Genomic DNA, 26,009 nt, shown 5'->3' with positions numbered 1-26,009 from the left:
CACGTCTACTGGAACCCACGTCCTGTGTTTATGTAAATTCCCGCTCCAAATTTAAGATAAATATCATTAATAAAACAATTCATAAATGCTTTTAAGTTATCAAAACACTTTGTTATTTTCATATTCGACCATGTAGTGACTGAATAGCCTCAAGTGGCCACTTTAGGAAGTGCATTTCATTTTCTTTTACACAAGCTTAATTTTCAGCACTGAAGAGTTTTACATTTAAAAAAACACATGTAAACATGTTTCTGTGTCAGAGTGAGTAAATGTTTTATTTTATTTTCAAACCCTAAATAAAACGCTTTTATTTTGAAAGGCCACACGCAGGAAGTGTAATCGCACGCGCTCCGGTGGGCTTGACGCGGATCTCAGCTGGAGGAGCGGAGCGGCAGAGCAGCGGGGCCCCGCTCGTTGTCCAATGCTGGGGAGCCGGGAAACAGGAACTGCGGGCGGCGGGGCGGAGGCTGCCGGGCCCCGGGGGCCTCCGAGCCGGGCTCACCGCGGGGAGGAGGCGCCGCCCGGCCGGGCAGGGTGTCGCCTCAGCGGCCTGGTCAGCTGGAGGCAGAGACCGTGCAGGACCTCAGCGCTGTTTGCTGCAGCCAACGCGGGGCTGTGGTGAGCATCATGACGCAGGGATATCCGACACACTCCATCACAGAAACACGGAGCTGCTGCTGGGTACAGGGGGATAACTCAGGGCTGGAGACAAGTCTGTTTCATTTCCTTAAACCTCATTAAACTGGACAATTAGGAGCTCAAAATAATTCTTAAAGCTCATTAAAACAACTTTTTTCTCCCCACTTTCTAAAACCAATGATATGTTTCTGTTTTACAGTCAAAACATTTAATTTGACACAGTTACATCCAAAAAAATAAAGAAAAATCAGAGTTGAAGTGAGGAATAATTTTAAATTCAATTACTCCCTAATTGTCTGATGAGTATATTTTACAGTTGCAGACTAATTTTATTTTACTTTATTTTTTTCCCAAACACTTTGACAGTCAGGTTATATTTTTTGTACATCTATATTTCCAATCATTGTGTCTGGTATTATGTGTGATTTTTCTGGTGTCAAATGTCTGGTATCCACCTATAAAAACATTTTACGTATGTTATTGTTCGGCACCAGCAGAGAGGATATGGTAAATGTTTCACAGCTCTTGCATATTCCTTATGACAGCGTTACCCAACCCTGGTCCTGGGGGACCCCTGCCCTGCATGTTTTAGATGTTACTGACTCCAACACACCTGATTCAAATGATCAGCTCGTCATCAAGCTCTGCTCCAGCCTGATAACGAGCTGATCATCTGAATCAGGTGTGTTGGAGTGGGGTAACATCTAAAACGTGCAGGGCAGGGGTACCCCAGGACCAGGGTTGGGAAACACTGCCTATGATTTTAGCCCTGTTTAAATGTGGAAGATGCATCGTTACAATGAAGACATGTTTTTGACCTTTTGGCAAAACGTCCCAGTCGGGCTCAGAATCACACACACGTCGAACAAACGGTCAGATTCCCTCAGAAATGGCATAAGGGACGTTTCTGATGAAGTCGATAGACGTTTGTTTTGCTTCAGTGATGAAGATAAAAACACCTGAAAGTCAATCCACAAAATGATTCATCATTTTTAATAAACTAACCATGAAAACACTTGATTGTTAATCTTTCTGACGTGTTTGTTCCTCTCCAGGTTCGTGGCCTTCAGCTCTTTACGAACGTTCAGCGTGGTGAGCGTCCTGCTGGCTCTGCTGGTCGTCACTGTGACCGTTAAAGACTTCGTCCAGAGCAGATCTACAGGTAACTCCACAACACCTTTAGGAAAATCGCTGACTCATTCACAGGGCTAAGAAGTTGTCTCTTCAGGATGGACTGTAGGTTGTTGACCGTTAGCTGGACTAAACAAGACATTCGGTAAAAAATTATCTTGGACTCTTTGGAATCTTGACGAACAGTTTTTGTTTACGATGTGTTAAGTTTGTATAAGAGGACAGAAAAGTGGGCAGAGCAGGAAACAGGCTGGATCCAACCACTTGAGGGCTGCAAGTTTTTGTAAATTAATTAAATTATTATTATTTTTTAAATGGAAATGTTTTTAAAAATTCAAAATTTTCTGAATTTTTGCAAATATTTGAAATTAATTTTTTTCTTTCTTTTATTTTTATTTCCGCTATTTTTGAAATTAATATATTTTTTTTCATTTTTTGAAATATTTGAAATAAAAAAAATATATATTTCAATTTAAGCATTTTTTTAACCTTCAAAAATTAATAAATTTGAAAGTCAAAATTTTTTTAATGTTTTGCACATTTTTGAAATTTCATTTTTTTAAACTTTTTTTTTTGGCAAATTTTTGAATTTTTTTTTCAATTTAGCAGTATTTGGAATTATATATATATATATATATATATATATATATATATATATATATATATATATATATATATATATATATATATAAATATATATATATATATATATATATATATATATATATATATATATATATATATATATATATATATATATATATTATAGCAATTTATTTAACCTCCACAAATTTGAAATTTTTGCAATTTTTAATTTTTTTTTTAAAGTTTTTGCAGTTTTTTTGATTGATTTAATAAATTTTTGCAAATTAATTTAATTAATTTTAAAGAATGGATTTTTTGGAATTTCAAAATTTTATGAATTTTTTTTTTTTTTTTTACAAATTTTTAAAATTTCAATTTTTAAATTTTTTTTTTTGATTTTAGCAAATTTTTGGATTTTTTTTTCTGTTTTAGCAATTATTGTAAAACATGTTTCAATTTAAGCAAATTTTTAACTTCCAAAAAATTGAAATTTTTGCTATTTTTTAAATTAAAAAGTGTTTGCAGGTTTTTTGAAATATTTTTCAATTTTTTAAATTTTCACATTTTTTTGAAATTTTTGTGAATATTTGACATTTTAAATTTTTTCTTATTTTGCAAATCTAAATTTGAAAAAAGGCACATCATGTACTGTTTCATAAATTTCATGACATAATTTTAGTGAGTCTAATTATTCACTAGATTTTAACTTTTAATAGAATTTTATACACTTGCATGTCAAAGTAATGCAAACTGTGAGCTCTGTTATTGGTTCTGTAAAACAGTCGCTTTTTGATAATATAAACTTCAACATGAGTCGCTGTGAAGAAGCTGAAAACGTAGCAGGACCAGAAACAGACAATCGCTCAGACTACACTGCACTCGTGTGTTTTGGAGGAGTAATGCCACTACAGCGTATCAGTTTAAGCCAGCATAATTCCTCGGAGTGAGTCACGGTAACGTCAGACGGGATTCAACGCAAGATTTTGCTGCTTGATGCAAACTGAGCAGCACAAACATCACGCTGTGGTTTCTTTGGTGTGGCCAGAGAAATAAACTGTGTTTGAACTCAGAGGAGGAGAAGCAGATAAACATGTTGGTGTGGTTCTTCATTAGCCTGATGAGTAAAAAGAAGAGTGACATCAGGATGAGTCACAGACAGGTCTTCAGCCGTCAGTCCACCATCGCTCTGCTCTTCAGAGACACGTCGTCCTCCTGTCAGGGCTGTGTTCACTGAATCCAGGAAACGATGGAGGCTTTTTATTTCTACTGCCCGTCTGACTCAGCATTTTTTTTACACAGAGTGTCTCTGATGCTGCTCAAAACACTTAATGATGAGTGACAGGAAAGACTGTTTTACCTCCTTCAGACGCTATTTTGTGCTTCCATGAATCACCTCCCTTAACTTAAAACCAAAGAATTTGACAAATTTCCTCTGATCTAGATATTTTTTTTATCAGATATTTAATCCTCTGCTCCTCCAGGTTAGTATCAGCCATGTTTGATTTGTTGGTTGTATTTTGCAGCTGTTGACCTTGGTTTCTCGTTTCTGCAGGGGCTCATTTATGGCGCAGCATGACCGCGAGGTAAGACACTGAAGCTTGTCAGAAGTGTGTGTGTGTTTGGTGTTGGAGTTCAGTTTTAACTACAATTTGTATTAAGTTGTGGCCAAGCTTGAAACCAAACCTTTGGATTTTCCACTTTTGTTGATTAATTAAAGCTCCCATATTCTGCAAAAATCCCTTTATTAAGTCTTTTAGTGAAATGTGTGGGTCTTTGTCTTTCCTCCCAGCCCACAAAATGTGATATTTAATGACCAAACCTGTTCTTAGTAGAGCTTGTTAATGTAAAATCCTGACCTAAAACCAGCTGTTTGGATTTTGGGGATTTGCCGACGCCAGTGATTCCCTTTTTTGACCAATCAGGAGCAAGTCTGACCTGATTGGTCCACCAGAGCAGATACCCCTTTCCTTGCCCACTCCTCTCCCCGGGAGGAGAATGCCAAAGTTGAAGAGCCATCACTGCTCTGTTTTTGGCTGTAAACAGCCACATAGCTCCATGCTCAAGCTTCCCATCTCAGAAGAAGACAGACTAAGTGTCTAGAGTTCATTTATCAGGAAATGTTCCAGCTACACTCAGTAAAACTGAGCATGTGTGTGCTAGTCCCTTCACGGCCGACTGCTTTTCCAACTTTGGACAGTCCAACAGAGGGCTAGCCAATAGACTGGTCCTGAATCCAGGCGCATTACCAACCATCCTCCAACAAACCTGGGACCCTGGAAATGTGAGTATTTTAAATGCTGTGTGCTGTGGAGCAGATGGAAGAGCTTTTCCTCAGTGTCCCCCCTGTCTCTGTGTAAGCTTCAGGATGCTAACTTTAGCTGCAGTTAGCCTGTTGTTTTAGCCTGTAATGTTACGGTAAAGGAGCTTCTCTGTTTTCTAAACATTGTGCACTCGGAGCTCGTGGCGCCGCTCTCAGTGACGTGGAAGAGCGGGGCGGTATCAGCGGTGGCTCATTTACATATGAAGGCCACGCCCACTAAATCAGAGCGTTCTGAACAGAGGGGCTATGAGAGCCTGGAAACAATGCTGCTGTGCTTGATTTATTGGCTTTTTGGACCAAAACATGTTACTACCATTTCATGAAGACATCAGTGATCCAGATTAAACTGAGGAAAGGAGCAGGAGATGGGAACTTTGAAACATAAGGTAAACTCAGAGAGAGCTTAATGTTACAGTGGCTGTGCTGTCTCTGATCAAATGATATCACTGTTCATTGAAGTTTTATGCGTCAAAAGTACTGGAGGTAACAGTGAGTACTTAAGGTAGAGTACTCGTACTAGTATCGGTCTGAAAATAAGTGGTATCTAACATTCCTGGAAACAAGAATCATAGGAGTTCAACAAAAACAGTCCAGATCTTGTGTGTCGTTCATGACTCCTTAAAGCGTCGCTTCATAAAAGTCAGGGTTAGACTCACCCGTCTGTCGGCTTTCCAACCAAACAGCAAACCCTGGTCAAAAAATAAGAAACCTTCATGGCAGAGTTAAAATCTGCAGTTCCTCATGTGTCCACTAGAGGCTGGCTGCAGAAACACCAGAACCCACCAACACACTAATTAAAAATATATTATTTTTACACAAAATTAAAACCTGGCTCAAAAGTGCAGATTTTTTCATTACTCTTATTTTTGGATTTGTTAAACAAGTTTTGCCCATATAAGGGCGTGGCTGGCTGACTGACAGGTGGTCACCCTGTCGCTGTCTGTAAACAGGCTTAAGGCCTGCCTCTTTACCTCTTCCGAACTCAAACGACGCCGGGTGGAGTCCAGAATTTCCAGGATGACCCCTGTTGATGATTGGACTCAAACATCAGTTCTACGTCCACATAGTCCACGGTCTGTGGATCCAGACCAAAAAAAAGAGAAATGCTGAAATCCTTTGTTTGCTGGTGGACCCTGCATGTTTTTTATTTCATCGGAATAAGTTGTATTAATGTTCAGACATCACAACAACTGATGTGGCGTCCTCAACGCCACGTCCACCAGGGAAACTTCCCCACTTTAAGGGATGTGTGTGAATAACAACCAGACCCTGTCCTGACATTTTCTAGAGATTTTTCTAGAGATTTCCAGAAGCTCGTATGTGAGCCTGTCCGTACAGGACACAGAGAGCTGTAAACATCCTCTCAGGGCGAGCAGTCGTCCTGGACTTTGAGATTTGCTGCAGAGCTGATTGGTCACACATGACGGTCTAATCTGATCCTCCCTGAGACCGGACCATGTGACGACTCGTTTGCTCTCAAATCACACACTCAGCTTGTGATAAACAGTGTTTACACGGGGGATTAGTCCGTTACTACAAAGGAGAGTTAAGGACACGGCATGGGAAAACATTTCCTGAGATCTGAGGGATGAAGGTGTGGAAACTCCTCTTCCTCAGCGTGTCGGAGCTCCTGGTTTTCACAGCACTGACCCAGAGCCGTTTTTCTCAGGCAGTGTTTTTTGTTTTGTGAAATCTTCTCAAAGTGCTTTCACAGAAAATGTGAATGATTCTGCTCTGAACTCCCTGAACATGCACTGTGTGGCCTTTTCCACATGGTGGCGCCTGAGTGCAGACGGTTCACGCCTCAGAGAGTCAACAGAGAGTTAAACAGTAGAAAACAATAGAGTGATGAGTCAGTTTTCAAAAGCAATGAAGTTTTAGGTCGTTCCTTTAATGTGGAGCTGAGAAATGAGGATTTACCTGGTTACATGTGGACTAAAGTATTTTTAAAAACAAACAAGGAGGGATATTTGTTTCTGAAAATCCTTGGCTACATGTGGCTAAAGCCTGAGAGTCTCTCTGACCTTTAACCTTTAACACGTGCTCTGTAAATTACTGTCACCCCTCAACAATTAATGCTACAGAGAAAACTCAAACGACTCCTTAAAGAGGGACAGACAAAGAATTAGGAACGATCTAGACTCAATCACACTGTTTACCCTGAATCCATGGTTTGAAATAATGAGACTTCACTTAATCTCAGACCATCCAGTTACGATAAAGGATTCAAACAGTGTCTCAGCGAGAGGATCACAGCATGGTACACTATAGAGAAGGAAGGGGAGCTGTTAAGTTTTCACAACATACAAGACAAATTTAAGTTGGATAAACATGGCTGTTCAAACTAAATTTCTCCCAGACATTGGTATGAACTCAAATAATCCACACATGAAAAGAAATCACAACGTTCAGCTCTATAAATAATGATTATGGTGAATTAAGTACGATAACACAGGAAAAAAGTATTGAACACACCATGGAAAGGCTGTATACTTTGGACAGGAAATGCACCATACCACCTGAAATCTGTCAGTAATTATTACTTGAACTTCCAATCAGTGCAAACCAACATCAGCTGGGCTAGAGCAAATTGATGGTCCTATAAAAAAGGTGTTTTTTCACCAAGCAGTTAAATAGCACACACCTCATGATGGGTAAAGGCAAAGAGCTCTCTGAAGACATTCACAACCTGATTGTTGCTCAGCATCAGAATGGAACTGGTTACAGACTTATATCAAAGCACCTGAATATTCCAGTCAGCACCGTTGGGGCCATTATTCACAAGTGGAAGAAGCACCACCTTACCATCAACAGGCCACGCACAGGAGCTCCTTGAAGATTTCTGACCAGGGAGTCAGAAAGATAGTCAGAAGAGGACTCAACCAGCCAAGGACCACCCTGAAAGTGCTCCAGAAAGACTTGGAGGCAGCAGGTACAACTGTTACAGAGAAAACAATAGGCAATGCACTCCACCACCATGGCCTCTATGGACACTCAGCCCACAAGACTGCATTCCTCAAGAAAAGGCATGTTGACGCTGGTTTAAAGTTTGCTAAACAGCATCTTGACAAGCCTGTAGAATACTGGGAGAATGTTGTCTGGTCAGATGAGACCAAACCTGAACTTTTGGGCTGTCATACTACAGACCATGTTTGGAGGAGAAATGGCTCTGCACATCAGCCAAAAAACACTACACCAACAGTGAAGTTTGGAGGTGAAGCATCATGGCATGGGGTTGTTTCTCATCTCATGGTGTTGGCAAACTTCATATAACTGACGGAGCAATGAATGGAGCCATGTATGGGGAAATTCTTGATCTGAATCTGCTGCCATCCACCAGGATGATGAAGATGAGACGTGGCTGGACCTTCCAGCAGGACAACCATCCAAAGCACACGGCAAAGTTGACTCTCAAATGGTTTCAGAAAAAGAAAATCAATCTGTTAGAATGGCCTAGTCAATCACCTGACTTCAATCCAACTGAACATTTGTGGAAAGAAGTAAAGAAAAGGGTTCACCAGAGGGCACCAAAGAATATTCCAGATTTAAAGACAATCTGTGCAGAGGAATGGGCCAAAATCACACCTGAGCAGTGTGGGCCATTAGTTCAAACATACAAGAAGCTTCACCCAGTGATGAAGGTGTTGGGTCACCTGGTTCACCCTCCTGCTCTCATTCTGAGGTGATTGTGTGTGTTTGTGTGTGTGTGTGTGTGTGTGTGTTTGAGGGATTACTGGGTGCAGCTGCCGCCCCAGAGGCTCGCTGGGATTCAGGGGAAGGTGACAGGGATTTGTCGGCGCCAGGCTGGATGCAACACATCTGAGTTATGTAACTGTTGGCGTGTGAGTCCAGGTCAGGGGCGACTCACGGTGTAAAGACACACACCTTACGGCCTGGGTCCTGATCCATATCATACGGTGCTGCATGGTGTCAGAGCTTATCGTACTGTAACCAATCACACAGCGTCACTTCAAGTGCTCGTTAACGCAAATCATCAGCCAATCACATCGCAGCAACTCATGAAGACGACCTGAAGTCCAAACCGAGCATCAGATGAAGGAGAAAGGTGGTTTCTGAGACTCTGAACGTGGCGCGGTTCTTGGTTTGAGTTTGTCCACAAACATCTCTGGGGTTTTCAAAAGGATGGTCCCAGAAAGAGGTCAGAGGTCAGAGGTCAGAGGTCAGAGGAGGATGGCCAACCGAGGTCTGCAGAAGAGCATCTCTGAACGCTCAACACGTCCAACCTTGAGGCAGATGGGCTACAGCAGCAGAAGACCACACCGGGTGACCCCCAGGCTCACCAAAACTGGACTACAGAGGACTGAAAATCTGGATTTCTGCTCCACATTCAGATGCTCAGGAGACCACCCTAAAGGGGGCCAAACCCTGGACTTATTTTCCCGGCCTGAGACAGGAACTCTTTGTTGGGTTGGAGTTCTTGTACTGTGTCATGATGGCGTGGACCCAGCTCCAGATCCGTGGTCTTCCTCTCCCTCTGTGCGTCTGACATTTGTCCAGCAGGGTGGGACTGGGTGCTGTGGTCACCTGCTGATGCCTGTCACTGGTGTATTGTGGGTAATTGTGCATCAATGCACAGAGCAGATCTCGGGCAAAGGCTGGCGGGAGATTAGCCGCTGACCCAAAATGTGAGCTGACAGCTGGGTTATTTGAGCCAACAGTGTGTGTGTGTGTGTGTGTATGTGTGTATGTGTGTGTGAGAACAATACTCTCTGTCAGACCAAACAGCTGGCGCCTTCAGCTCCTCCTGTGGGATGAAAGAAGCGACTTCCTCTAAGAGTAAACTGAGCTGTTCTGATAAAGCCTGACTTTAAGATCCTCTGAATAAACGACGTAAAGTGACATAGGGCTACATAAATCGACCTGTCCTTCCATCCATCGTTATTGGGAACGTAAGATCTATCTCCAATAAGATGGACGAGCTAGCTGTGCTAACCCAGCAACAGAGGGGATACCAGAGGGCAGAGTAGCATCATGCTATTCACAGACATGGCTAACAGAGCTAACAGCAGACACCAAGGCCACATGTGAAGAGCTTCACCTGCTGTGAGCAGACAGGATCCAGGAGACAGAGACTGAACAGACTGCTGAAGAAGCTCAGTCCTGGACCCTGTGGAGGTGGAGGCTGGCTGACTGGACAATGATGGACAAGCTGTCAGCATCTATTTTCTTATGGAGCTTTTTACACTTTCTATACACTTTTCCCCTCAGGGATAAAGTATTTTCTATTCTATTCTATAACAAGTCCCCATTCATCATATTTCCATCAAAGTGCTGTTAACACCTTTATTCAGAACATTTTGGCACAAAAGTGTTTTTTTTGGCTCCTATGAGGAAACTTTAAGCACATTTTGGCTCCCTAAAGACCAACTTAGCGTGTGCTTTTGTCAAGTCAAACTACAAGTTTAATCAGGGGTTAAAGATGGCTTGGAAAAATAGCCTTTAAAACTAGCTTAATCTAAGTAGAAATTAAAACATGAGAGAGTTATTAATGTGCTTTTTTATCTCCGTAAGTTTTGATCGGATGAAGATAGTCACATGCATTTATGAAGATAAATAAATAAATAAATGAGAACTGTGAATACTGATGATCACCTCATGCTGCTAACAAGGAGAGATAACCAATATTTTAAATGATAAACTGATAGATCATCACCTTTCGTCGCTTAAAAGCACAGATTTCCTTCTGGTAGGGTTGGACCCACTTTCCCTTTGTTTTCTGTTCTCGTTGTTTGTCTCTTTAATGCAGTTAAGATTCGTGATTAAATGCCAACATTATGTAAGTAAATGAAAAAAATATTTGATTGTTCTGAAATTATTCCGTTAGTTAAGGCAAAGCAAAACCTAACTTAGTGTTCAACTCTGGATTTCTAAAGATTAAAAGAAATAGTTTCAGTTATTTGTAAGCACAACACAAGTTTAAGCTATAATTAAACTTAATTTATTTAAATATATCAGTTTGATAGGAAACTTCATGCTTACTTTTGATGATTTATATGATTTCTTAATATTTGGTCTGCTTACTTTAAAGGTTTTTTTTTTACCTTGAAAAAGGATAAAATGACAAATCTAAGAAGAATCCGTCTTGTCGTCCTTCAAGAGTAAAATCCAGTCGACTTTGGGCCGTTTACTCATCCTTTCAAGTTGGGATCACTGCAAAGCGGAGAAGAAACTTGACAGTTTTGGTTCCCAAGAGAGCGCTTAATGTGTTGTTTTGCCCACAAGAGGGCGCATTAAGCACATTTTGGCTCCCAACAGGGAACTTTAGTGTGCTCTTTAGCTCTTGAGAGGAGACTTCATGTGCGTGTTTTTGCTCCTGAGAGGGACCCTCAATGTGTGTTTTTCAACAATGGGGCCCATTGGAAAGGGCGACCGCCCCCCTTGCCCCCCCCTCCTGTGCACACCCCTGTCCTGAAGTTTTCGATGCACAGTGTTTGACTGAAGCTGGATGTGGACGTCTCCTTGTATCAGAGGGAGTGGTGTGTGAATCCTGGGCTGTTGTTGTGGGTTTTATCCTGCCTGCTGTTGCTCTCCATGCTGTTCCTCCTGCTGTTACGTGATTGGTCGGTTCCACTTGGACTACAAACGGAGACCCGAACACTCTCCGCTGAGAGCTCCTAATCTGTTTATCCCTCGTCCTCCACGCCAGCCTGCTGTCTCCAATATCAAGTGACGATTTCCATAAGTCAGGGTGCACGTATGGAGTTTATATATAACCTCACAGCGAGAGTCTGTTCATGATCGACCGTTGAATCCGCTCTGTTTCATGGTCAGAGCCTGAGTTTGACAGAACGGTGCTGTTTACGTCCTGATGATGATGATCTGAGTGTTTGTGTCTCTGAAAACATCACACACACACGTCACACACACACGTCGACGACGCTCATCTGGACTCAAACCTGTTGTTGTTGCTTTGAAGAAGAGACTTCCTGTGCTGCTGTTTGAGAGTTGTGAAACCTGAGAGCAGAGTGTGTGTGTGTGTGTGCGTGTGTGTGACTCAGCTGTTTCTCCACAGCTTCAGGGGTGTGACAGGAAGCAGTTTGAGCCAATCAGATCTCCTGATGCCGTAGGGGTGTGCTTCAGAGCAAACCCTCTGATTGGACGAGGGCAGATTGGTAGAAAACAACAAACAGGCCGTGAGGTTTCGTCACAGTCAGATGCTTCGGTCCAGTCCAGTTTGTACCAAAGAGGTGAAACATTTTTGTTTTTCATTGAGTTTCTTTTTATCAAACACTCTTAGCTCGATGTTTGCTGATTATGAAGTCATTAATTGGAGTTAAAGTCTTTAATATGGAGTCCATGCAGTGACCTCCACTTCAGAGTCATGTCTGATTTTAAAGCAGTCACTTGCACACTTCACCGTGCTCATAGTGTGGTCTGCTTCTGGGACCAGGGAGAAATATCTGAGTTGACCCCGAACGAGGCGTAATCCCCACGAGCATCCAATCGAGAAAAAACCCAAATATTTTTTACGCTGCCAGCATCTTCAAAACATTAACACATGATGTTTCTCTTTCTTTCCAAAGGCCAGGAGAAAGGTTGAATCAGGCAGAGAGTGTTTGAGGATTATGTCTGTGGAGTTTACGGGGATAACACCAAGGTTTCGTTCTTAAGGCGTATAACCTCATACGACCAGGGAGCTGAGCGGACACCACAGCTAAAGAAAGAGCCGTCAACGCAGCCAAATGTTTTCCAGAGAGCCAGAAAGGAGGCCGGTCAAAGAACTGGTCCAGACTTAGTGAGGTCCATCTTCAGGAGCCATACTGAGGGTTTCAAAACTACCTCCTCCCTCAGAGCTAATGTGACCCATCTGTCTGAGGGGGCATCTACACAACAACGGTTTTAGGGTGAAACCCAAAAATGTTGTTTTGATTCAGGCTCCGGTTTATACGGAAACAGCGTTTCAGCCAACTTTTGAAAACAGCCTCCAGAGTGTAGGGATGGGAACCTTTCACATTTGAAATGATACAGTACCGATGCCCGGTACCTAGGGATGGGAATCGAAAACTGGTTCCTGTTGAGAATCGATGTGAAATGTTTCAATCCATCGATATCGTTAGCCTTTGTGCTTAACAATTCCCTTATCAATTCTTTACATTGTGCCGGAGCCGTCGGGCCATACGTCGACTAGTCTGCTGCAGCTAGCTTAGCTTAGCAGTTAGCTAACGTTTCCCAAGAAAACTCTTATTCAGGATTTTCATCTTGAAGTTTTCCTGAAGAACTGACTTCATAAAGAAATGTTCATCACTCTCTCTCAGGAGATTCATATTCAGCACATTCAACATGGTATAAATCACCTTATTTACCAAAATAACAAAATAACACAAGCCTGATGCTAACGTATATGGGAAACTGCATTGATATGCTAGCAGTTAGCATACATCAGTATAACTTCAGCTTCAGAATAGAAATTCAGCTTTCATCACAGAAACATATCACATCAACTCTTTGTAAAAAATACTGAGAATTTCAAATGCCAAAATCTAACAGGCTAATGGCTGACGGAAAGGTTCCTAATGACTTAAACCATTGCTTTAACCACTTTCAGACACTAGATGGCCTACTTCACTTATTAATATATTACATCACAGTACATCAACGTCACATTGTGTGAAATTTTGACCTGTTTCTGTTTAATGATGCCCAGAAATATCCAGACTCAGGGACCAATTAAATTTTATTCACTTACAGTATAAACTCAATTAAATGTTGTTGACACAGAAAACCTGTAAAGATACTTTTTGTACCAAGAAAATTCACAACAGGAAGTGATAAGGGAATCGATAAAGAATCAGATCGATAAGCAGAATCGATAAGGGCATCGGTACTGACAAAATATTATCAATTCTCATCCCTACCGGTACCTGGCAATCGGTATCGGTACTCAACGCTACCAATTTTTGGTACTTTTGTGTTTTAAAGAACATGAATCCAAAACTGCTCAACTGTTTGCTCACACAGTCTCTCACAGAGCGGCGAACCTCTTCCCATCGTTCCCTCCCTGAGACTCAGATTAAGAAAAGAGTAGATTGGACATTAGATTTGTCTTCAAACTATTTTCATCATGTAAATGATTGAAATGATCTTTAAAGCATCAAACTCTGTTTTTATCAACACCTTACATCCTCCTGACTCTTTGGATCAGGGGTTGGACATTTTGTTCCTGTAATCCAGCTTAAATTAAACACTAAATGTGGATTAAGATGATGCTAATTTTTTGGATCTAGGTTATCTTATCCCTTCTCTAAAGTGTTGAGAAACACCAACCAGAGATTTGACCATTTAAAGACTTTCTGATTGCGTCTAAAGGATCTGTTGTGACAGGAAGTGGAGCACGAGCTGCCTCAGACCCACGAGCCCAAACTCTGGGTAATTCAGTCATGAATCAACAAAACCCTGTCATCCATCAACAAATAAACAACACTGTCTTGGTTACGCAGGTCCATGCCACTGACACACGAGCAGGCGTGTTGGGGCGGTGGGCGGCGGTGGAGGGGGTTACTGTTTCCAGACCCCATCCCTCTGTCCTCCTGATGGCTGCCAGTTGGAATTTAGTGTGACCCGGTTTATTTTTAGACCAGGCCGCTTGAAATACTCCACGCGGGGCTTCATTGACGATAAACACAAGCTGCTCTCGCGCCGTGTGGCACGTAAAACCCGAGCTGGGCTCAAACGGCGGTTTCTGCTCATACTTTTCTCACTGCAAAGACGAGCGCCGGCTTCCTCCTGGTTCTGTTCTGACCGGGTACCATCCTGACTGCCCCGTGTTCGGCAAACACTCTGAAGAGTCCCAAAGACCTGGAGATGTCTCCTGAAGACCGTGGGGCAGGACTGAGGTATGACTGGTCATGTGTGTGTGTGTGTGTGTGTTTTCTGATCACACACCTCTTGTCGTGTCTGGTCACGTGGTTTTATTTCTGTCCGTTCTGACATTTTCAAACATTTCTTCTCGTCCCAGTTGGAAATTACAGCCCTGTGTGAGTTTCTGAGGATATATCTTTCCAGAAATATTTTCTCTAACATCTGAACCATGTAGAAACTGAGAGAAGAGTTTGAGTGATGCGATGCTCGGACATTTTTGTGACTCTAAGTTGGTTCATTCAGAAATAAACAAATCGCTGGATCAGGTTTGGGGAAATTTTGAGCTAGAACAAAAACCGAGAACTTACTCTCACATAAATGTCATCAAAAAGTATCCATCATCAAATACTTATCGACCAGATCTGTCATCGAATTAGCCAACAGGCAGTGTTGCCAACTCAGCGACTTTGTGGCTATATTGAGCCAGTTTTCAGGCCCTCTTCAGGGACTCTTTTGCAAAAAAAAAAGTGAAAATTCTTGTGACTTTCCTGGAGTTTGGAGACCCTGAGATGAAAGCACGTATCCGTCTGCAATTGGCCCCAGAAACAAGCTGTGCTTGTCTTGTTTGGGTCACTTTTGCTGATCCCAAACCAGGATAAAGGACGAGTTGGTTTTTATTATTAAAAACAAACAAAAAGAAAAAAAGAATGGACAAAACGTTCATTTGTAGCTTTTGACGACGATTTGCGAATTCCAATTATGCAAATTAGTTGGTGACATCATTTTGCGACCTCTTGGAAAGCCAATAGCTACTTCCTTCATCTTCGAGGTGGCAACACTGCGGACAAGCGCTAACCCTTACGCTTTAGAAGCTAAGACAAAACAGAAGAGTTCAAACTGCAGTTCCTCAAGTGTCCACCAGAGGCTGGCTCCAAAAGCCCTGTCAACTTTTTGTAACTGGTTATTTTTAAAGATATAACACTGACAAGTTTTGCATAGTTAGGGGAATGGCGGTGAGGTCACTGGACCCAGAAATCAGCTCCAGAAACCAAAAGGTGGCGCCACTGAGGCTCCACCCATGTTTTGGATGCAGTCAGTGCAGAGTCACCCCACGTTTCTGGAGGTTTTCTCCACTTAGAGAAGATTTTATTGGTGCGAACACAGGGGAAGCTCATGTTTGTTAAAACCTGATGTAAAATCAGTGAAGTGAGCATTTTTGGAGCGATGTTTTTGAACTTGGATGTAACTTTGTGATGAGTCTTTGACCTCAGCAACAGCTCAGTTTTTATTTCGTGGTCACACTGTAAAGAGATCAGCATCAACAACAGGGCATGAATCTACATGGAGAGCTGTACACATCGTTGCGTCATCACTCCCCTCCGTCCATAACGCCGGCGTCTTGTGTTACTGGTTGCTTTGGCTTCGTGTCACCAGCAGACACATGTTGCCTGTTGCGATGGCTTGAGCTGTCTCAGAATTGAGGGGCTTTCTGTTGTGAGGGTGGGTGGACATGTTTACAGCCTCCACCCTCCGTCTCAATCACAAGTGAAGAGCTGCGATGTTTTGCCGCCATTCTTCGCATTGTTTGTCCCGCTCTATTTTTAAAGCAGCGTCACCGAGCTTGTTAGGGGCTCAGACAGCCGCTCCCTGTGTTGTTTCAGAGATTACTGCTCGGTGAAAAAGTGACGTCCTCCCGACAGCTGCTCCCATGGTGCCTCAGTGCCCCCCCTCACCCTAGTTGTTGTCAGTTTCTCAGCTGAAAGTCGGTTTTCTCTGACTGTGGGGAAACATCTTGGCGGATCATCCGTTGGTCCGCAGAGATGAAACACGATACGTCAGCCTCTTGGTGCGCTGAGGGTCCAGTGAGCTCAGGCAGCATGTGACTGGGGCTGAAAAGTCTTCGTTTACAGCCCGTGTTTCTTCCCATGACAGCTATTCTCGTGAAGTTGTGCAAACAGTCCCGGGTTAAACTGGAAACCAGAAGTCAGAGAGGTGTCAATCACTGAAAAATCTCAGGCAGTCAGGCGGACGTGGCGAGGAAAACGAGTTTCATGTCCAACTGTCGTCTGCGTAAGAGCAGTCCCCTCCTCTTTTTGTCAGGATCCTGCTCACCCCATCCAGATTCTGATCCAGATTCTGATCCACCATAACCAGTCTCTTTGAAACAAACTTACTCAGTCATGACCCAGATACAGATAACTAAAAACAAGAAGATGCAAAAAAAAAAACGGATGACGACTGCTTTGATGGTGTGTTCGTCATCAGCTTTTTGATATTGGACCAACTGGAAAAGGATCTGTCAGATTTTGTGGCATTTCCTTCGACCAAAACCAGGACAGACCCCTAAATTCCCGACCCGTACCGTCCCATGTTTTGGTTCCTTTCTGTTGGGGTGCCAGACACACGGATCCGCCTCCAAAAGGTGGAGCTAGAAACACAGCAGTTTGTTGGTTGGTGGAAAGAATCATCACTTCCTGTGTGACAGCGGCTGCTGGAAACACCAACAGGATCAGGCTTTACTGATCCAGCCCGTGCCAAACTGTAGTGATCCAAACCGGACCATTTGGTGGAAACTGGGCGTAAGATTTAACGTGTAGCGTGGTGAAAGTTTGTGCTAAAGTTTCGTCGTAGGAGAGAAGATCAAGAGATGGATGTTTCATTGTTTCATCATTTGGCACTCAGATGTCTCCGTCCTCGGTTCCTCAGGGATTGATTTATAATGTCTATCTTAAAGTTATTCCCGCCTTTTCAGAGAGGACAGGTCAGTGAGTAGAGCAGGAAACTGGGTGGGAGTGGGGAGTGACGCGAGGGAAAGAGGCCGGTACGGGCTTTATATGTTTAGCTGTTTGATGTGATTAGAAAAACGTGATCTGAAGCAGAATTTGATGTTTTGAAACTGAATTTATTTGCTTTGAAAATGTAGACGATTCAACTCTCTTTATTCCTTAAATTAAAAAATACAAAATTCAATCTCAGCTCAGCCTGACATGTCCGTCACGTCATCTACATCCGTGAGGAGGAGCAATCAAGCAGAGGTTCACAGAAACTCTCCCCATGTCCACAAACACTCCTTCAAGCTCTGTAGCTGTGCTCCTCGCCTGAGAGGACACGAAGAGGATGGCGCCGTTCCCATGACGTCTGCAGACCAGGGACTGAATGATCCGATTTTATTGAAACGGAAGTTTTTGGAGATCTGAAAAGGATTCCTGTGAATCTGACTTAGACGATGTAAAAGTCTCTCCAAGATTAACTCAAATTGAATTTTGTATTTTTCAATTTTAAGCGACATAAATCGTTGAGTTTTCGACACATAGAATAGAATAGAATAGAATAGAACTTTATTGTCATTGCATGAAATCCACTTTCAGATCACGCTTTTCAAATCCAGTCCAAAACTTCAAATCCATCTTCCAGTGGCATGAAAAGCAAAAAGTCCCATTAAACAAAAGGACTCGGTTTAAGCTGGAAAACGTTTTCAATTCCAAAACAATCCTGTGATGTAGGGGGCGCCGAGTGTAAAGTTACACACACCACAAATAACAATAACGTTTCTCCACATTTAGCTCTGAAACGTCGCTTTTTCTGCAGATTTAGAGAAATATTTATGAAATGTATTATTTAGATATAATATATAAATGTTGAATATTGTAAATGTTACAAAAAATGTCCTGATTCTGAATTTTTAGCTAAATTTCTAAACATTTAGTTTCATGCCAAATATTTTGCTAGGAGTAACATTTCTAAATCTTAAGTTACGATTTCTAAATATTTAGCTAACATGCAAATTCACACTCCCTCCCACAGGAAGTACCAAAATAAAAGTTGGAGGAAGCGATCCAGCCGAGCTGATTTTGAGAAAGTCAAACACTGTTGGCAAAATCAGCCGTTAGAAAATAAACGTACCAAATGCTGTGATGGCGCTGTTGAAGATCCTGTCGCTGACATTCAAGAAGTAGAGCTTGACTTTCTCAAAATCACTTCCTCCAACTTTTATTTTGGTACGACCTGATGGGCTGGGGGTGGGTGGGTTAGCATATTAGCTAAATATTAAGAAAGGTTTGCTCAAGATTAAGCTTTTAGCTCTCTGCAGATTTAGAGAAATATTTGCGAAATATATTTGTCAGATATTATATTTAAATTAGGAATATTTTATCTTTATGTTGAATGTTCCTTTTAAATGTTATAAACAAATGTCCTGATACTGAATATTTATCGAAGAAGTAGAGCTTGGCTTTCTCAAAATCGCTTCCTCCAACCTTTATTTTGGTACGACCCGGCAGGTGGGAGTGTGAGTTAGCATGCTAGCTAAATATTTAGAAATCTTAGCAAATATCTTGAAATTTTGCAAAAGATTTATAAATGTTTGCTTCATATTTAGAAATCTTTGCAAAAGATTTATTAATCGTTGATGAATATTTCGTTCTGGCTAAATATTTAGAATGAAACTAAATGTTTAGAAACGTAGCTAAAGATTTAGAATCAGGACATTTATTTATAACATTAATAAATAACATTCAACATTTATATATATTATCTGACAAATATATTTGACAAATATTTCTCTAAATCCGCGGAAAAAGTGATGTTTGAGAGCTAAATGTGGAGAAACGTTGATATTCGTTGTGTGTGTAACTTTATATGTGACGGCTCTTTTAGTTGTGTAAGTGACATCCAAAGGTGACTTTTCTGAAATGTGTCTCATTTCTAAAGAATTTGTCTAATTTTACCTAAAATGAGTCAGATTAACCTGACAAGTCCAGAAAAAAGTCATGTTTCAGGAAACAAAGGCAAAAATTACCCCTGAGTTTAAAAAGTAAAAATAACTGCTGATGTGGTCAGACACATTTCTGTTGAACAATGACGGCGTCATCTCGTGTTTCTCATATCAACTCTGAACAGACAGTTTGATAAAATAAGATTTAAACACTTGTGAGATTTCACGTCTGAACTGGGCCCTCTCATCCCCGATGAACCCGGCCCCCCCTGAGTCTAAGACTCTGTCCCCACGTTGGCAGGAAAACAAACTGTAACCAAAACCTTTTCCACACTCCAGGTGATCTGTGATGAAGTGAGCCTGACATGTCTCTCCAGGAAAAAAACTCTGTCTTTCTGGGAACGGAGAAACGCTTATCTGCCCGTCACTTTCTGCTTTTACCTCCTGCTTCACGGTATCACTGTCACATGTCCCAGCCGTCATGTTTCCCTAGAAGTCGGCCTCGCGTCAGGGGCATGTGCCTGGAAGTGGAGAGGGGAGCTGGGGGGTTGACCTTGCGTCATCAGGGTTGTGTGAGACAGGGCGGGGGGGGGCTAATGAGATACTGTAGTTTCTCTTGAACACTTGTGCTTGTTCCTCGTAGCCGGCTGGATTTAGGTTCAGATGGAGGGAGTGTGAGAGGTCATCAGAGGAGTAGGAGCAACTTTTCGCTTTCTCAACACGTTACTTCAACTGTAGCAGTTATAGGTCCCATCTCCTGCTCCTTTCCTGCAGTTTAATCTGGATCATTGATGTCTTCATGAAATGGTAGTAACATGTTTTGGTCCAAAAAGCCAATAAATCAAGCACAGCAGCATTGTTTCCAGGCTCTCATAGCCCCTCTGTTCAGAACGCTCTGATTTAGTGGGCGTGGCCTTCATATGTAAATGAGCCACCGCTGATACCGCCCCGCTCTTCCACGTCACTGAGAGCGGCGCCACGAGCTCCGAGTGCACAATGTTTAGAAAACTGAGAAGCTCGTTTACCCTAACATTACAGGCTAAAACAACAGGCTAACTGCAGCTAAAGTTAGCATCCTGAAGCTAACACAGAGACAGGGGGGACACTGAGGAAAAGCTCTTCCATCTGCTCCACAGCACACAGCATTTAAAATACTCCCATTTCTAGGGTTCCAGGTTTGTTGGAGGATGGTTGGTAATGCGCCTGGATTCAGGACCAGTCTATTGGCTAGCCCTCTGTTGGACTGTCCAAAGTTGGAAAAGCAGTCGGCCGTGAAGCGACTAGCACACACATGCTCAGTTTTACTGAGTGTAGCTGGAACATTTCCTGATAAATGAACTCTAGACACTTAGTCTGTCTTCTTCGGAGATGGGAAGCTTGAGCATGGAGCTATGTGGCTGTTTACAGCCAAAAACAAAGCAGAGATGGCTGCTAGAGCAGCAGCGGGGAGGGGGTTCAGGGGTATCTGCTCGGGTGGACCAATCAGGTCAGACTTGCTCCTGATTGGTCAAAAAAGGGACCTCAGACATCCTTATCAGGACTTTCCCCCAAAGTCACAGTCCAATCGATTGGTTTCATTGGAAGTCTACGTTCATCAGTGAAACAAGAACATAAAGGTTGGTAGATCGTATCCATGGGAACATCAAAGTTAACAAGTCACTAAGTTCAGACTGCCCAGTGCTGGCGTGGATCCCTGAATGGACCCTTACCTCCTCATGTGTGTAGGCTGGACGGGGAACCAGTCTAATTACTGGTGCAGAAAGTTAGCAGTGACTATAAAAAGTGTTTTCTGACTGGTTTTCAGACTTTCTTCTTGTTTTAAACCTGCTAATAATCGTTACGAGCTGCTAATTGGGCCTGAGGTGTCCAATCCTTGTCTTTTTTCGGTTCCTGTGTGTTGCTCCAAATCCTGTATTCTTGGCTCCAGTTCTCAGTTTCAGTGATGTTGCTTGCTTTGTGAATTTTAACTCAAAGTTTTCAGACCAAGGACTCATGGGGTGAACATATAAAAAATGACAAACTTAAGAAAATTACTTGAAAATACCAAAAATTGCCAATTCTATTCTGTTTGATTGTGTTGGTTTTTAGCTCCAGGTAAGAGAGTGGCATTATGGGAGTCTTTGCAGTCAGTGGTAAATATTTTTAACCTGACCAGGTGACCCACAGCCTGGAAAGCTCTTTCACGTTCCTGTTCCCATCAGCCACCTGTCTGTGAGGTCATCAGGCCAGTTTAACGTCGCTGTCTTAATTTAGACCATGACGTCTGCATTGGACGCTCTTTCCTCTGGACGAACTTTCATCAATGACCCTCAACCCGTGTGATTTCAGCCCCTCAAACAGACCCACAGGTCAGGAGTGGGCTCGATTTCTAAAGCTGAGTCACTGACTGTGGTGTCAGTGTTCGTATGGGGGCGTTTACACCGGCCGGCAGAACAAGTCACTGCGTCAAAAACAAACAGATTAAACAGAGTAACCTGAGAAACCAGAGTCTGTTTTCAGCCGTTTACATCTGAAGACGTTCAGAGGATCTTACATCACACATTTTAAAGGGACAGTGCACCAAAAGAGGCATCAGTGTTTACTGTTTGTTCATGAAGGTTTCATCACCTGAACACAGAGAGTTTTGTTTTTAAAGACTCTGCGAGGACTTGATGTGTGGTCTTGAAATATTCCCACTCTCTTCCTGTTTATAGTTTATAAAAGTTAATTATCGTTAAAACAAAAACCTCTCCTGTTGATGAACTCCCAGCTCATGTATGATGAGTGTGTAACTCGGCCTGTGTCTGTCTTTTCCTGCAGCTGGGAGATCATCGACTCGGGCCAGGACAGCCGGTCTGGGACTGGACCTCAGTTCAGCGACTCCCTCAAACTCTTCCTCCAGGAAACATCGGCTTTCAAACAGCAGAACCCGGGCAAGGTGAGGTGGGCAGAGGGTGGAAACTACCGGAAACTTAACATCAACCAATCACTGATTTCCTGCAGGACAGCTGAAACATCACTCAGTCTGATACAGAGAAGTCGAGGAAAGCATGAAGACTTGTTTTTCAGCTGGAGCTGATTGAATCAGTCGATGCAGTTAGTGAGTCTTGATTTGATTTAAAGTTTCCAGTTCAAAGTTTACTCACACGATACGGGAGAGGAGTCTGACCCAGCCGGAGAAAGGTTCATGATGTGAAGCTGCTTTTTGACTGTTAAAAATGTCTTCAATTCATTATCAGAAAATCACGTTTTCAGTCTTTTGATGTATGTAGTGATGAAGTAATGAATCATATCGCAGGATAAAATTCTTATAAATTCTCCATTGAAAAGGAGAACCATGTCAGAAGTAAGGAAGCTCATTTCTTCAAAGTAAATCAAACAGTGGAGACTTTTTTGTCATCTTTGCAAATTTAATAATTTTTTCTGAATTTTGCCCTTTTTTTAGTTTCAAAAGTTTCAAAATTTTAACAAATTTTAGGATATTGCATTTGTTTTTTAAACATTGTTTTAAAGTTTGGCAAATTCTTGATTAATTTTTTTTTATTTTGCAAGTTTTGCTAATATTTGAAATTTAATTTTTTTTTGCAAATTTAAAAAATTCTACCAACTTTGTGATTTTTTTTTGTTAGTTTTGTTATGTATTTGTTAATTAACATTTTTTTGAAAGTTAAGCAAATTTTTTTTCTTTTTTGCAGGTTTTGCTAACATTTGAATTTTTTTTTTATTATTTTTGGAAACTCTTACAACTTTTTGAAATTTTTGAAAATTTTTGTTCTGTTAGTTCTGTTATTTTTTCATTAGAGTTTCTTTAAGTTTGGAAAATTCTTTTTGCAGGTTTTGTATCATTTATTTATTGATTTATTTTAATTATAACAACTTTGTAAAATTTTTGCCATTTATTTGTTAGTTTTGTTTTTTTTTCCATTAATTTTTTTTTTAAGTTTCGAAAATTCTTCTTTTTTAAAATTTTTGCTTTCATTTAAAATTTAATTCATTTTTTGCAAAGTTTCATGAATCTTTTGGAATTTTCCCAAGTTTTTGAAAATTCCAGGACTTTCTGCAAATTTCAAAAATTTGTGAATCTTTTGCAAATTTTTATCATTTTATTTTATTTTTTTAAATTTGCAAATTCATTTAAAATGTAAGAAAAATAATATAACACATGTACAATATTATAAATTCATAAAAGTTCTTGTTTAGATAATTATTTACTAGATTTTAACTTTGTATAGAGTTCTATACACTGTTTTGTTTTCATTGTGAGGATAAAACAGATTTTGTGGCAGTAGATTGACTTTTAATCCAAATGAGATAAAAAGTCATCACTTGTTTTTGATCGTATCTTTAGGGATTTTCATTTTCACTGAGGTGAAATTTCACCTTTTCTGTATCCCCCTGGTAGAAACGAGGAAACCAGTGTTTGACTCGTGTTTATCATCTCTGTTTGTGCTTTACGTCTCTTCTAGTTTTGTCTGCTGGTTTGCAGTTTGTGCACCTTCTTCGCCGTCTTAGGACGCTACATTCCAGGGATTGTCATCTCCTATGTTCTTGGTAAGAGACGTTTCCTTAATGGAGCCTTGATACTCAGACTGAAGAGATAACGATGTGTCATCAGCGTAACGGTGTATGGAGTGATAGCCCTCACCTCATCACTTGAATGTGACGTGTTTTGTTGTATCTGTGTTTCCTCACAGTGCTGGGCGTGTTCCTGTGGCCTCTGATTTCACTGCACGAGGTTGGTTTGTGGCTGGAGCCAGTTCTGCAGAAGCTGGACTTTGGCATCGGAGAGTTTCTTCAGAAAGTTAAAGAGAACCACGGTAACCATCGAACTCATCGATGCTTCCTGTGTGAATGTTTGACTTTGAGAGATTTGTTGTGATCTCTGAATCTAAATCAGCTGACTTCACGTCTTCTTTCCGTCAGAGAGGAGAATCCTGCAGGCTCAGACTGACAGAGAGGGCATCGAGTCCGACCTCTCCTCCATGTTTCCCAAGGTTTGCAAATCCTGATCTCATGTTGATCTAATTAACCATCTGCAGACGGATCAGGTTCAGTTGGTGCGAGCTGAACTGTGGTGCACATGATCCACATGAGAAGAATGAAACCTGTGCCAACGTGGATGACAGAGGATGTTTTTACACTTTCCTCCTTAAAGCCAAAACCTCATTAGCCCATTAGCTCGTCCTCACAACTGACCTTTAGACTGGGCCAAAGCACAAACCTACGTCAAGACTTCATTCTTCTAATTTTATGACCGTATTTTGTAAATTTATGAGGCTGAAGACCAAAGACCAGGGTCCATGCCAGAGTAGCATCAGATCTTGAGGAGTGTGAAAGAGATCTGACCTGACGTGTGTGTGTGTTTCCCGTCTGCAGCTGGACTCCACCGTGTGTAAGGAGATGTCGGTATCGGACACAGAGGTGTCTGATGTGACGTGGACGGACAACGGTACCTTCAACCTGTCGGAGGGACACACGCCACAGACGGAGAACTCAGAGGGTAAGCTTCTCACGACATCCATTAAATCAAGATGGTTTTTAAATTCAGGTTTTATAAAAAGTAAAAAAGCTTCAGGTTGACGTTTGTTTCTCGTCCTGGACTCAGACCTCGACAGAGAGGAAGCCTTCACCGGCGGCCTTCAAGAATTCCCCTCTCTCGACAATGGCGCAACCACAAATGGCGATGACGACGATGACCTAAGCCTCGGCCTTCCCTCGCCGCCACCTCAGCCCCAGCAGCCAATCAAATCCACGCACACACCCGGCCTCCACAAAGACCAACCCACCGATAAAGCCCTCGAATTAGTCAACCAGATGGCGGGCGACGTCATCGCTGCTGCCGTCACAGCCGCCATTCAGGAGAGAATAGAAGCAGCGGTCGGCTTCACATCGGATCAGTCAGGACTCCCAGAATCCACCAGGCTGCTGGAGTTAGCCGAGGAGTCCGACAGCGAGGTGGAGGACTTTGAGCTGCTGGATCAGTCGGAGCTGGAGCAACTGGAGGGGGAGCTGGGGCTCGGGGAGGAGAAGACCCGGGTCAAAGACCAGGCTCAGGACAAGAGCGACAAGCCCACATCTGCTGGATTCTTCTCCAAACTCCTGAGACGCCACTGATGAGTCTCACGCTCAGCCAGCAGGGGGAGGACGACCGGTTTCAGAGGACACGTGGAGGGGGGGTGGGGAGCTGTGGTCCATGAGGACGTCACGGTCGGGGGAGTGTAAGAAAATATTTCCAATCATCTTTAATCTGTGGAGAACATTTCAGACTGATCAGCCTCTCAGAGTCTCTGAGGTCAGAGATCCTCCTGACGCAACCAAAGCGGGACTGAACCAAGAACTGGTTTCTGCTGATTTCTTGTTTTCATCTTTGTAGCGTGCAGAAGCTAAAGCTAACCGAGGAATCTCCCTCTCCTGGCTCAGTTGGTGTCATCTACCTGTGCCGTCCCCTTGCTTTAGGTTTCCCCAAACTGTCCTTTTCCTGCTATTTTCCTACAGATCAATGATTCCTGATCCCAACAGTCACCACATCACAACTACTTCTTTTTGCCCCAACAGGTCAAAGTCTTATTTTACCGTGCAGTACTGGTTGGAAAAAAAAAAGTCTCCATAAGTGAAGCCAAAATACTGCTAAGTCAGATTTTATCAATTCAATCAAGACACTTCAACAGGAAATAACAAAAAAAAAATCTCAATTTAAAAATTTGAGTCATGAGAAAAGTTGGAATTTGGTGGAAAATAACAGATTTTTTTTTATAAAGACCTTATCTCCTCTGGCCCTGATCCTCCTCCTGTAGATGAAGGCTTTGGACTCCATGAAATGAC

The 26,009-nt window shown here is 42.1% G+C and overlaps 1 protein-coding gene across 2 annotated transcripts; it reads left to right on the top strand.

Annotated features, from left to right (window-relative positions):
- The first annotated feature begins 351 nt into the window (after nucleotides 1-351).
- retreg1 (reticulophagy regulator 1) lies at nucleotides 352-25,938 on the top strand. Of its 2 annotated transcripts, none has more exons than XM_074688767.1 (9): nucleotides 352-618; nucleotides 1,695-1,801; nucleotides 3,908-3,938; nucleotides 22,008-22,125; nucleotides 23,654-23,738; nucleotides 23,882-24,004; nucleotides 24,111-24,181; nucleotides 24,564-24,687; nucleotides 24,793-25,938. In XM_074688767.1, exons 1-9 carry the CDS (start codon nucleotides 422-424, stop codon nucleotides 25,299-25,301), a joined length of 1,365 nt encoding a protein of 454 aa, XP_074544868.1. In that variant the 5' UTR covers nucleotides 352-421; the 3' UTR covers nucleotides 25,302-25,938. The 2 variants fall into 2 exon arrangements, with proteins under 2 accessions (XP_074544868.1, XP_074544867.1); XM_074688766.1 differs by lacking the exon at nucleotides 352-618 and adding an exon at nucleotides 1,421-1,511.
- The last annotated feature ends 71 nt before the right edge of the window (nucleotides 25,939-26,009 follow it).

Source organism: Halichoeres trimaculatus, unplaced genomic scaffold (assembly GCF_033239565.1).
Source record: "Halichoeres trimaculatus isolate MK-OKI-2021-1 unplaced genomic scaffold, fHalTri1.1 fHalTri1_scaffold_15, whole genome shotgun sequence".
Lineage (NCBI taxonomy): Eukaryota > Metazoa > Chordata > Actinopteri > Labriformes > Labridae > Halichoeres > Halichoeres trimaculatus.
This window is presented reverse-complemented; position numbering and strand designations above follow the sequence as displayed.